A 12,691-nucleotide genomic window follows, 5' to 3' on the forward strand; every position below is an offset into this window, starting at 1 on the left:
TTTTGAAGGATGTATAGGAAGGAACTGCAGATGCTGGTTTACACCAAAGATAAACACACAATGCTGGAGTTACTCCAGCATTTTGTGTCTATCTTGAAGGATGTTTAGCTTTGGTAGTACAGCAGTAAAGGGATTATAATTTGCCTCACTGCACATAGTCTGCCCCCCCCCCCCCCCCAGCCCCCAATCCTGAGAGCTTCCAGATATCTCTATTGAAAGTGCAAGTGGACAAATGCACTTAACAGGTGATGGAGGATCGCAGTTCCCTCTGGTGTCCCTATACAGTTGAATAGCCAAACATAACCCACTGTGAGCTAACAGGAATAAAAGGCAATTGGATGAGCATGTGAGTGCAACTAATAACTTACACTTGTAGCAATGAGAAAAAGATTTTACAAATTAAAAAATATATAATTACTTTCAAGAGATGAAAAAGTAAAATTTGTAACTTCATCAATAAAGACCGTGCTTTAGAATAAATACAAAACAGTAATGAAGTCCTAATTTGTAAGAGCAATGCATGAACATTTGCCGACTGACAATCATCCACTCAGTGCTAATCCCCTCTGGTGAAGCAGCTGGTAAGTCATGTCCAACATGACAGATGAATGTCCACTTTTATTTACTGTGTCCCTTTGCATCTGTCTCTCGATCTCTTCCCTATCCCCAAATTCTTACCTGCTCCACCCCCATCTCCTGTCCTTTCTCCTATCTATTCTTCTCTTTGGCTTCTTACAATCATTTCATTCTTGATAGTTTCTCTGTAACGCTTCTGTTTGAGGAGGGGGAATCCTAAATGAGAGTTGTTAATACTTCATTTTCCCAGGTGGCAGAACGTATCTCTCAGTTACAAGAGGCACTGTTGCATCGTGGAAAATTCCAGGATGCTTTGGAACCTTTACTGAGTTGGCTGACGGATACTGAAGATCTAATTGCCAACCAGAAACCACCTTCAGCGGAATATAAAGTGGTGAAGGCGCAAATACAGGAGCAGAAGGTACATTTTTGTTATCTGAATGGTGTCCGATGTGCAATGTCATAGATTAGAAGGCATAGTTTTAATATCCGAGGGGCAAAGTATAAAGGAGATCCGCAAGAATTTTTTTTTTGATCATCGACTGTTCGGGGTGCGTGGAAAACGCTACCAGAGGTGGCGGTAAATGCAAATACGATAGTGGCGTTTAAGAGGCTTTTAGATAGGCACATGGATGGAGGAATCTGGGTCACATGCAAGTAGAGGAGATTGGTTTAATGGCATCATGTTCGGCATTGAGATTGTGGTGTTTTGCGATGTTCTGTTCCGGTGCTATACTATTTTCAGTTGGCTGTTTATAATTTAATAGTTATACACTAAAAGGATAACACTTAAAATATGAGGCCAACTTATAAAGTACCTTGTTGAATTTTTAATTTCCAGATTCAGACCAACAAAGAGACATTTGTTCCATTTGCAAAGATGAACAAATGTCTATCCACTAGGTCTTTGCCAAATCAGAATAGCTAAAATCTCTGTTTCTCTCGAAATCTTTGGGAAATGATGTCCGTTTCAATGCCAGATTTCCATCCTAGAGTGCTGTCCTGATGAAAGTATTTGGAAAATCAATTTGTTTTTCTGCAGATACACATAATGACAACATACATTCCACTAACATATCTCTCGTGTTGCTTATATCTAAGTTGAACATAAGGAAACAGATGTTCAATTTTCCTCAGCTCGAAAGGAGCAGGCTAGCAAATGTTTTCGTCAAGGCCATGTCACAGCACAATTCACTGCACATTGCTTTCAGGAAATAAACTAAATGTGCTTCGAGGTCAAGAGGTGGGCAGAGTGTTACAGAGGAATAAATCAGTTTGAGGAGCCGGTCACCAAACATCAAGACCTCGGGGTTAATTTACATTGACGAATATGGGTAGGCAGCATAGCTGGACCCGCAAATCTATTCTGAGAAAATCTATTGGAAAGGAATTTTGAGATGAGGGTTGGTATCTGATAATTGTTAAGCAGAATTGGAAATTGCCAATTGCCAAGGCGAGATAGAGGGATTGGGAGAGGGAATTAGATCATTTTTATATGAATCATTTCTAAAGCAGTTGTAGAATTCTACAGTGTTGTATATATTTTTAAGCTCGACATTCAATGTTCCCATCCCTTTATAGTGTGGTTAATTTGTGGATGAGAGGTTTCAGTAACCAAATAAACTAACTGAAGACTTCAAGTGTGATAGACCTTTTGCAGATCCCCAATAAACATTACCCGTTCTGCTGAATTAAAGGAATAACCTCTCAGTGTTGTGCTTGTTAAAAAAAGATCGCTGTTGTGTTTATTGATATCTATGGAATTAAGGCTAGCAGTATTAAAGGGATTGTGACATGGAGTGTTCTAATGGCAGTGGAACGGCGCCAGCTTTGTGAGTTAAATCTGCCCGCTCGTGGTTAGAAAAGCATTATCCCTGGAAGATTGAAAAGGTTGGGAGCCTGGTGTCACTTCTGAATCTGTGTGCATCAAGCGTCCTTGAATGTTACTGTTGCATTGTGCTCGGATGAGAAACTAATCAGTCGATGGGATCTTCACCATGGAGCATTTTTGGCTGGCGGTTTTGGCACAGTTTGCAGCTTGTTTTCTGTCAGCAAAACTATATTTACCCTTTATAGTTGTGGTCTTCCCAATGCATGCTTTGGCAGGTACAGTAAATCTGGAGGAGGAGGAGGGAAGTAAATTTACACATGCTTGATATAATTATCATGGAATTGAAAAGCTTTCACAGAACAAATGCTTACTTTTCCATTTAAATTCTATCTATCCTCAAGCACAGTATAGTTGAACTTCAGGAGGGGGGGGGGGGTGGGAGGGCGAAACATCTGTACATTTTAAGACATTTATGGAAAGTGCAGTAAAGGACCAATAATCTGACATTCATTTGTTTGGATATCCTGATGGTTCAGCATCTGGTTCACTCATTAGTCCAGCATGTGAGCAGAGGGTGCATAGTGTAAGTGAGATGTGGGGGTCTGGCAAGTGGCCAGGCCTGGTGTCCTGACTATGGGTCAAGTGTGCATCCAGGAGTGTAGCCAGAACAATAGCGTTCTGGAACATCGGTAATCCTGCGGCTATTAACGCGATTGTGGGACGTTTATATACTTGCTGCTCTCTTCAAACTCACAGGCTCATTGGAAAATTTATTATCCTACTGTGTAGCATGAAAAATATAGTGAAATAAAAGTATGTTCCGGTATTAACAGGCTTAGCAGAAGACCATAAGACGAGGGAGCAGAATCTGGCTATTCGGCCCCTCGAGTCTGTTCTGCCATTCGATCATGGCTGATCTATTTTTTACCCCTCAAACCATTCTCCTGCCGCCTTCTCATAATCTTTGATACCCTTACCAATCAAGAAACTATCAATCTCTACTTTAAAAATAGACATGACTTGACCCCCACCTGCTTTTGTGGCTATGAATTCCACAGATTCGCCATCCACTGGCTAAAGAAATTCCTCCTCGTCTCCATTTCAAAGTTACGTTCCTTAATTCAGAAGCTGTACCCTCTGGTCCTAGACTTTCCCACTATTGGAAACATCCAAAACTCCACAATTCCACCTGTTCAACAGTACCAACTCCCAAAAGTGTCAAATTATCAGAGTTTTACTGTGTGATTAGTCTCTACCTCTTGATGGACTGATGGATCAGTTATTATTATTCAATGGGCAATGCAAAGACAAATTAAAATCTAAAGTGCATTGAAACTATTGCCATTGGTACTCATTATTTATTTTGTTCCTCTCAGCTCCTGCAAAGACTACTGGATGATCGCAGGTCCACAGTTGAGATCATTAAGGTGGAGGGAGAGAGGATTGCGGAGTCTGCAGAAACAGCAGAAAAGGATAAGATCCAGAAACAACTGCACAATCTGCGGGGCAGATGGGACGGTTTACTGAGCAAGGCTGCTGCAAGGTACATGGCCTTTTTATTTTCATAGAGTCAAGAGTGTTTTATTGTCATATGTCCCAGATAGAAGAATGAAATTCTTACTTGCTGCAGCACAACAGAATATGTAAACATAGTACACTGTAAACAATATAAATGAGAGAGAAAAAAGTTCAGTGTGTATATATACACATCTCACAAGTACGCACGCACACACACACACGTGTATATATATATATACTCAAAAAACAAACAATAGTGGTGTAATAATAATAATAATAGTCTATTGTAGCTCAGTTTATTTGAGGTTGTGGTGTTCAATTGCCTGAAGGCTGTAGGGAAGAAGCTGTTCCCGAACCTGGATGTAACCGTTTTCAGGCTCCTGTACCTTCCTCCCGATGGCAGTGGCGAAATGAGTATGTGGCCAGGAAGGTGATGATGCTGGATGCCTTTTTGAGGCAGCGACTTCAATGAATCCCTTCGATGGTGGGGAGGTCAGAGCCGGTGATAGACTGAGCAGTGTCCACATCTTCATGCAGTCTTTTCTGCTCCTGGACGTTCAAGTTGCCGAACCAGTCAATATGCTCTCTACTGTACACCTGTAGAGGTTCAAGAGGTAGAGACTAATCAAAGTGGTCATCAAATGCCAAAACTTCCATCAATTTTTCAGAACTGCAATTTCCAACCAGTCATTCTTACTCAGGGCAGAATTTTGAAGTCAATTTTTTCTATTGTTTATTTGAATGGGACAGATCTCCACCCATACTTGTCATTGACCTATGTGGTAAGTACAAGCTTGTCCAATACAGTTTCACGGTTATCAGTTGGATTGCCAAAATCAGGCCATGCCTCAATGGCAATTACGTGCATAGCACTGGGACCTTGCGTGATAAATGTCAGCACCTCTCAGAATCAATTGAACATCAAACAATTTGAAGAATGTAAAATATTTTGCATTAACATAATCACAAACTGAATCTCGCCAAAAGATGCTGCTCTATTATGAAGAAGCCATGCTTCGGCTTTTTAATTTTATTTGAATCAATATCTTTATCACTCAGGTACACACAAAATGCTGGAGGAAATAAGCAGGACAGACAGCATCTTTATCACTCAGTCTCCTCCCTATTCAAATGCATGAGTCACCGTTCTTGCATTTAATGTAATCCGACTCAGTTTTAAAAGCCTAAAGCCCCGTCCCACTTACGCGATTTTTTTTCGGCGACTAAGTTGCCGCCACATGGTCGCAGGGTGACGCCTGTACGGTCGTGAGTAGTCTCCTCATGTCGCCTAAAGAGCCGTAACGCTTTTCTGGTCGCCGCTGGATTTTGAAATGTTCAACATTTTTCGACGACTGTGGGCTTGATGTAGCTTGTCTTCTCCTGTCGTAGGTTGTCGCCAGGGTAAAGCAGGTTGTCACCAGGTGACGTTGGTTGTCACCAGCTGCTGATTTCGGTGAATTTCATTGGCGACTACCTACGTCAACCAGCGACAGGTACCGGCGACTGAATTGTCTTCAGTTGTCGCCGACAGGGTCGTTGCTTGTCGTAGCTTGTCGCGGGTGAACGTAGGTCGACTTCGGTTATCGTAGATTGTCGTCTGTGTGGTCATAGGTGTGGTCTAGGTGGACGTTTTAATGGGTCACCAGTTGTCAGTAGCTTGATGTCGACTAGGTGGTAGGTTGTCGTAGCTTGTTGTAGACATTGTCGTGGGGGGGGGGGGTCCAGTCGCTGCTTTTTCAGCAACCTGCTATGACTGTGATAGTTGCCAAAAAAATCGCCAAAGTGGGACAGCCCTTTACTTGTTTGAGATTTATCACTTTCTATCATTTTTTACTTGGTGGCATTTTATATGGAGAAATGGCCAAAGTTAAACTTTGAAATGTCAGCATTGATTGCCAAAATCCAGACCAATAACTCAGTTGCTCGAAGATCAGTGCAATGGTGCCAGGATTGCAGATGATTCATATCTGTATCAGGGGGAAAAAATAAACAACATTTACAGAAATTGCAATGATTCTAAAGTTATACATTAGAAGGGCTGACAGTGTTTAAAACCCTGGCCTGAATCTACATTGATAATTATATTAATTTCAGAGAATATATTAATGGAAACGGATGCTCTTGCTGCATCTGGGTTCAGGAGAATCTCAATATATGCTTACTTTTAAAATACCTTACTCTGAGCACAATGAGCTAATGATTGCAGCTGGTGGAGTAAAAATGTTGTACTAGCAGTTAAAGTGGTAAATTCTTGACTGCATTTATGCTGTAATAATTTCATGAATCACGTGTATGTGCAGCTGCAGGGAGAATCACTATCGACAACATTTACAACGGCTTAATGCAACCCCAAGATAATAGTTACTCCATTTTAGCTTTATAGATCCATTGACGTTATTTCAACCTGTTCTCAAATGTTTAGGATTTGCTAGGAATGCAGATGTTTTTACTGAGTTTCCACACTGGGAGAAAAATGTATTCATTTTGATCAGCAAATTTTGTTTCAAATACCATAAATATGGATAAAGCGGCTGTCCCACTGCGGCGACCTAATCTGCGAGTTTAGAAGAGTTTTCCCTCGACTCAAACTCGCAGCATGGTCGACACCTGGTCCTATGAGGTCACTGGAACTCTCCTTCATGCTCGACGGAAGTTCCCGCAAACTCGCGGCCTGTTCGGTCAAGGAAAACTTTTCAGCATGTTGAAAAATTTTTCCACAAGTAAAAATTGGTCGGCATGGTTCTTTCGAACTCGTAATGGTGAAGTGGGGTCGCTATGTAGTTCTAGGCAGTCGAGGGCAGTATTGATCTATCTAAACTAGGATATGTTATGTGGCATATTTCATTTATATTAATTGGTGATTTTGCGTTAATTAATATTTGCACTCCAAAACATACTTCAAAAAGCCAATGTGGTCCATCACAATGCCTTGCTTTATTTATTGATACAGGCAGCAGCAATTGGAGGATATTTTGGTCATTGCAAAACAGTTCCATGAGACGGCAGAGCCGCTCAACGACTGGTTGACCAGTAAAGAGAAAAAACTGGCCAACTCCGAACCTGTAGGAACTCAAACTGCGAAAATCCAACAGCAAATTACACGTCATAAGGTAATAGACAGCATCCTATATCAATTCAAATGTGATCTTCTTGGAATAAATGGCATGTTTTAAAACATGAGATTATTTACACACAATCCCCTTACAATCTCCTTGGTGTTGACGTCTGAAATGCATATGATTTTCATCTCCGTACTATTATCGGAAATTAAAATTTGGATTTTCTTGTATTTTACTGCAAGGCCTTTGGCTTCGTATTCAATTAAGAATTTTTTATAAATTGAATTTTTTTTTTTAATTCAAAATTAATCCACCGGTCTATGAAGAGGAATGGATTTGAATAATGTGTTTTCTTTGAACTTCTAGTTTCTTCACTAATTCTGTGAGGGGTCAAGGTTTCTTAGGGAGACCGGCCCACATAGATCGTTTCGTGTTCCGTGTAGATAGCCTTTATTATTGTGTTAGCGATGACACAGTCCTTTGGGCCAAACATTGATGCCAACCAAGAATCCCCATCTAAGCCATTGGCCCATACACCTCCAAACCCTGCCTATCCATGTATCTGTCTGTCTTTTTAAATGCTTTTTTAAATACCTGCCCTAACTAACTTCTCTGGCAGCTCATTCCAAATTGCCCGCAGGTTCCTTTTCGCTCTCACCTTAAGCCCATGTCTTCTTGTTCTCGATTCCCCTACTCTGGATAAAATGCTTTCACCCTATCCATTTCCGTCATGATTTTATGCATCTAACTCATTGGGAAATCAGGTGGAGAATATCATTAGATTTATAATTATTCCAGCACTGTTGTGCTAATTGATGGCATTCAAAGCAAACAGCTGAGATGTACTTGATTTTGGAAATTAGTAAAAACTGAAAAATGATTAGTAATTAATGGGTTCACACCACATGTTACTTATTAGCAAGAAACATCCTTGGGAATGTAGAGAAATTTGCAGCCCCAAGTTATCCCTGTGGCACAAGGAATAAGCAGTTGTGTGCGATATTGTACCTCAAAGTACGAATGTACTGTATGGTTTGCAAGTCTGAATAGAGCATTTGTGGTTTGTTGTTTCATGTATACAACATGTGTTAAAATAATGCCCAAATTAATGGTTTGAAAATCTCCGGTTATAAATAATCTGGATTCAAAAGTAATTTTTTTCCTGTGTTTTTTTTTTAAATTGTACACTATTAATAAAAGCAAGATGAGGGTCAGGATGTTTCCTGCGTTACTAAATTGTGAATAATTAGCTTTGCAGATGTTTGCTTTTTTTGCACCAAGTGAGCTCATTTATTATTCTGTTTGCATTTAGCTTTATAAGTGTTTTAGAAATTTCTTTGAAGTCGTATCAAGGTTTTTTTTGTCTGGCATGTCTGTCATAATTTTTGCCGCAGGACATTTTAAGTTAAGTTGATGATGATCCCTTGTCAAATTTACCCGTTTCTAGACTTTTTCCCTCTGCTAACTCCATTAATAATGGTATCAGTTCCGATTTAGACATCTCCCCCATGCATTCTTGATGTTTATTCCCTCCTCCTTTTCGCAACACCTTAGAAGAATTTGTAATGTCGAAGATTCAAATGAAGTGCATGTGATTATCCAATTTATTTTGATGCATGTCTTTCATAGACGAGTTCCATTTTCTGTTTTTGTTGCTAATTTTCAGTTCATAATTCAGTTTCTTCACGCTATGATTTTATCCTTGATGTTCAGGCGTTAGAGGATGACATCACAAACCAAACGGAGAGCATACGCCAGGCAGTCGATATCGGCCAGTTTCTCATGACGTTGAGTGCAAAACCAGACCAGGACATGGTCGAGGACAAATTGGAGTCTATCCAGACTCGGTACAGGGAGATTAGGGACAAGTGCAGCCGAAAGGCTGTCCTGCTCCAGCAAGCCCTTGCCAACGCCAAGATCTTTGGAGAGGAGGAGGTGGAGGTGTTGAATTGGCTGGCTGATGTTCAGGACAAACTAAGTCTGGTGACCATCAATGATTACAAATCTGACATCCTGCATAAACAACACAAAGAGCAGCTGGTATTTTATTTTTATTTTTTTCATTTGGTGTATTAATTTGATTCATTTAAGTTGCGTTTCTCTAATTTTATAGTCTGTTATTTTTCACTTAGTCTGATTTAAGTTTCTTCAGTTTGTTTCTGTTATTGTTTTTAGTTGAAATTTAGTATGTGGTGCAAAAGGTGCAATTTAAGCAACCTTTTCCAAACTAACGTGCTAAGATCCAACTTTCTTTAAGCATCGTTAAAAAACAATGGTCTAAAAATTCAAATCACATGGAACGATTTTCCCAGAGTGAACAGCAATTATATTGGTTCCTCAGTTAATTTCTGCCTCAGCATAAATTTCATGACTTTGAATTGTAAATCATGGTTCAGGGTTCGGGCACTTTCAACTCAACTATATACTTGCCCAAAGTCATTAGCATGGACTTCCAAAAGCACCATTCATTCGGCATACTCAGCCCAACCAAGTGCACTGCAGCAGGTTAACTTAAAGAAGGCTTGCCTTCATGAGAGTGGTTCATGCCTGGGGCTAGGAACATTCCAATTCTAAGCCCCAGTCACTTGAACCAAGCTCATCCGCACCACAGATCCGTGTAATCGCCCCAAAAGCCCTCAGACCACCGATTACAGGACCTTGATCCTGTTCCCTGACCACCATCGATCATGGGCTCCAACTTATCACTGACTGTCATTGCAACTTTCAGCGCCTTCTCAGTCCCCTTCCAAACTACAACCCTCCCGGCCTCTTCTAACTCATAAATCCCTTACCTGCACCCCCACCCACCCCCGCCCCCGATCAGTCTGAAGAAGGGTTTCGGCACGAAACGTTGACTATTTCCTTCGCTCCATAGATGCTGCTGCACCCGCTGAGTTTCTCCAGCTTTTTTGTGTAACCTGCAGATCTCACTGTCTTGCACACCCCCACCTCATCCCTGGCCTCATCCCTGGGCACCTTCCTGGCCACCTTGTCTCTGTAAACGACGGTGAATTTCTAGGCCATTGTTTTTTTGTTTTGCAATTCTGAATTTTTACTTTCCGTTTCATTCCTAATCTACAGAGCTAGATTTCTCAATGTCTTGTTACTTTGCATTATTCTTAAGTTTTTTTAAAAAGATGAAAAGATAAAAAATACACCGAGGGATTACATCAGATTTATTTAAAAGTCAAAAATTCAAATATTTATATATCACCATGACCATTTCCATTTTGAACTAAAATGGATAATTTTATTCAGAAGTTAACACCACTGATTCTTTGTAACATAATCATTAACATGTTACATGCTGATGACCCATTCACTATCCCAGGTAAAGGAGTAAATGCTTTTGGAAAAAGTGTTTACTCCAGAATTTAGTGGTATTTACTGTTAAATAGTTTTTTTTTTAATTAAAAAGCCAGGGCTAAGAAATGAATATTCAGGTATTTCGTATTTTAATTTAACTATGGATTTTCTAACAAAAAGATTTCCCTTATCATTAATTTTAAGCTTTAAATTTTAATTGACATTTGGGTTAAGGACTTGCATTTAACTTTCGTGTGGATTAATAAGTAAGTTCATTATTGAATCACAAATTAATTTTGGCCCAAGATAATTTGAAAATGTAATTTGAGTTGAGAAAAGGCGTGTTAGCATGTGTTATAAGAGGAGGTTTAAGAATGGGTGCTCATCTCACTGTACCTTCAGCACTGGTAAATGCAGCTGCTCTTTAATTTTACTTTCTTTTGGCTGCAATTCAATTTCAGTTCCCTGGTGTTAGAGCCATGAGAAGTAGGAATGATGTTTCCATAGAAACCTCACCATCCTTTTACTAAGCAGCTGCAATGATCTTTTTGTAGGCTCTGAATGATGACATTATATCCCGGAAGAAGAATGTAGATCAAGCAGTTAAAAATGGGCAGGCCCTTCTTAAACAAACCACAGGTAACAGTTCAGAAACATTTACAACATTTATTCTGAGTTTTTGCTGTCTATCTTCTACATTTATTTGATGGAGCCAGTTGAACGCAGAACTTGTACAATAAGTGGCAAAGGGTTTTTTCTTTGTTCTAGAATGTAAAGTTTAATCAAGTCTTTTGATTCATTTATTCTGTGTTGCCATTGTGTTGTCACTTAAAGTCCAGCGTCCATTGTGATCCCCACATAAAGACACCATCTGCCTTGTTCCTGGCAGCAGGAAATGCAGTTGGAACAAACCTCTTTCATATCCTTAGTAATGAATGCTAAATATGCACTCCTTCAAAGCATGTCGATTAACACTCTGCAAGGCAATAAGAGTTTTCTTTATTTAAAGGAAACTACATTCCAATCGTTACTTTTTTATCACTTAGATCTTTTCTATCAAATTAGGAACAGAAATTCTGAGGTTTTAATTGCACGCAGGATATACATCTTTATTTTACGCAACTTCTAATTGATCAACGATTTCTGAGTGTGCAAGCAAGCAATGTGGTTCTAGTCTTTCTCTTAAACTGGCTGCTGTAATGACAGAATTGAGGATTTAAGGGGTTTTTTTCATTCCTCCTAAATCTTTGCAGTGCAATTGGTAATGTTGGAAATTTAGTTGGAAGCTGGTAGATGTTGTGGGTGTGAATTTGCATGTTGTTACTCTGAGGCAGAGAGGCACTGTGCCATCCTGCAACAGTTAATTGGGTGATATCCTTGTCATCTCATGCCAGCAGTTATAAGAACACGTCAAAACATATTTGTTTTTTACAGTCAACCTTTTCACGTGATCTTGAAAATAACGTGTGTTAATTTGTGAAATGGTTTCAACTATGTTACAAGACTGTCACTGCACCACTTAAGACTTTTTACAAAAGAGAACAGCAGATGTTCAATTCTGTTTTCTCTGATGCATTCTAACTACTACAGTACTCTGCTCACTTGCTTCTTTGTCAGCTAGCCACAGTTTTCTGAAGTCCATTCCACAAAGAAACTTACATTATGTTGCTTTTGAATTAATGGCTTAGTATCGATTTAATACAGTGGCAGTCCAAATTATGTTGGTTCAGCAATTATAATTCTGAAATATTTTATGAACTTTCTCAGGAAGATATAATTTTGGCATTTTATCCTCAGTCCTTCATATTTTGTTGACAAAAACGTCCAGGATTACAAGGAATACTGTTTTGCTGTGTCAACCTTCAGTGGTGTGAAGTTTTCTTTAGCTGAATTCTTATCATTAGTAGGAGAGCAAATCATATATTTACAACAAAATGAAACCTCATATTTATTCACACATTTTGATGCACAATCACAAATGCTTAAGAACAAGATGAAAGAATAATGTGTGTTACATGTTTTGTTTTTTTTTAATCATTTTCTATTCTCGGTCGGATTTTTTTTAAATGAAAACTTTACCACTGCATTTAATTGTGTTGCCCTTACTTTGCCAAGCAACATGACCACATGGAGAAAGCAAATAAAATCATCAAAATCAAAATATTTAGACATACAGCATGGAAACGAGCCCATTGAGTCCACGCCGGCCGTCAATCACCCATTCGCACTTGTTCTATATTAAGTCACTTTCTCATCCACTCCCTACACACTAGGGGCAATTTAGAGCAGTCAATTAACGACCTGCAAACCCGCTGTTTTTTGGGATGTGGGAGCACCTGGAGGAAACCCGTGCGGCCACAGGGACAATGTGCAAACTCCACACGGATGGGACCTATACGAA

At 39.6% G+C, this 12,691-nt stretch overlaps 1 protein-coding gene across 1 annotated transcript in view; it reads left to right on the forward strand.

Annotated features, from left to right (window-relative positions):
* LOC129709575 (microtubule-actin cross-linking factor 1-like) overlaps positions 1-12,691 on the forward strand; it is a 335,842-nt gene that overhangs the window by 312,574 nt on the left and 10,577 nt on the right. The window contains exons 59-63 of the mRNA XM_055656025.1: positions 827-997; positions 3,784-3,950; positions 6,876-7,035; positions 8,698-9,024; positions 10,845-10,929. Coding sequence (XP_055512000.1) covers positions 827-997; positions 3,784-3,950; positions 6,876-7,035; positions 8,698-9,024; positions 10,845-10,929 — 910 coding nt within the window. The remainder of the gene's footprint in view (positions 1-826; positions 998-3,783; positions 3,951-6,875; positions 7,036-8,697; positions 9,025-10,844; positions 10,930-12,691) is intronic.

Source organism: Leucoraja erinacea, chromosome 26, assembly GCF_028641065.1.
Source record: "Leucoraja erinacea ecotype New England chromosome 26, Leri_hhj_1, whole genome shotgun sequence".
NCBI lineage: Eukaryota > Metazoa > Chordata > Chondrichthyes > Rajiformes > Rajidae > Leucoraja > Leucoraja erinaceus.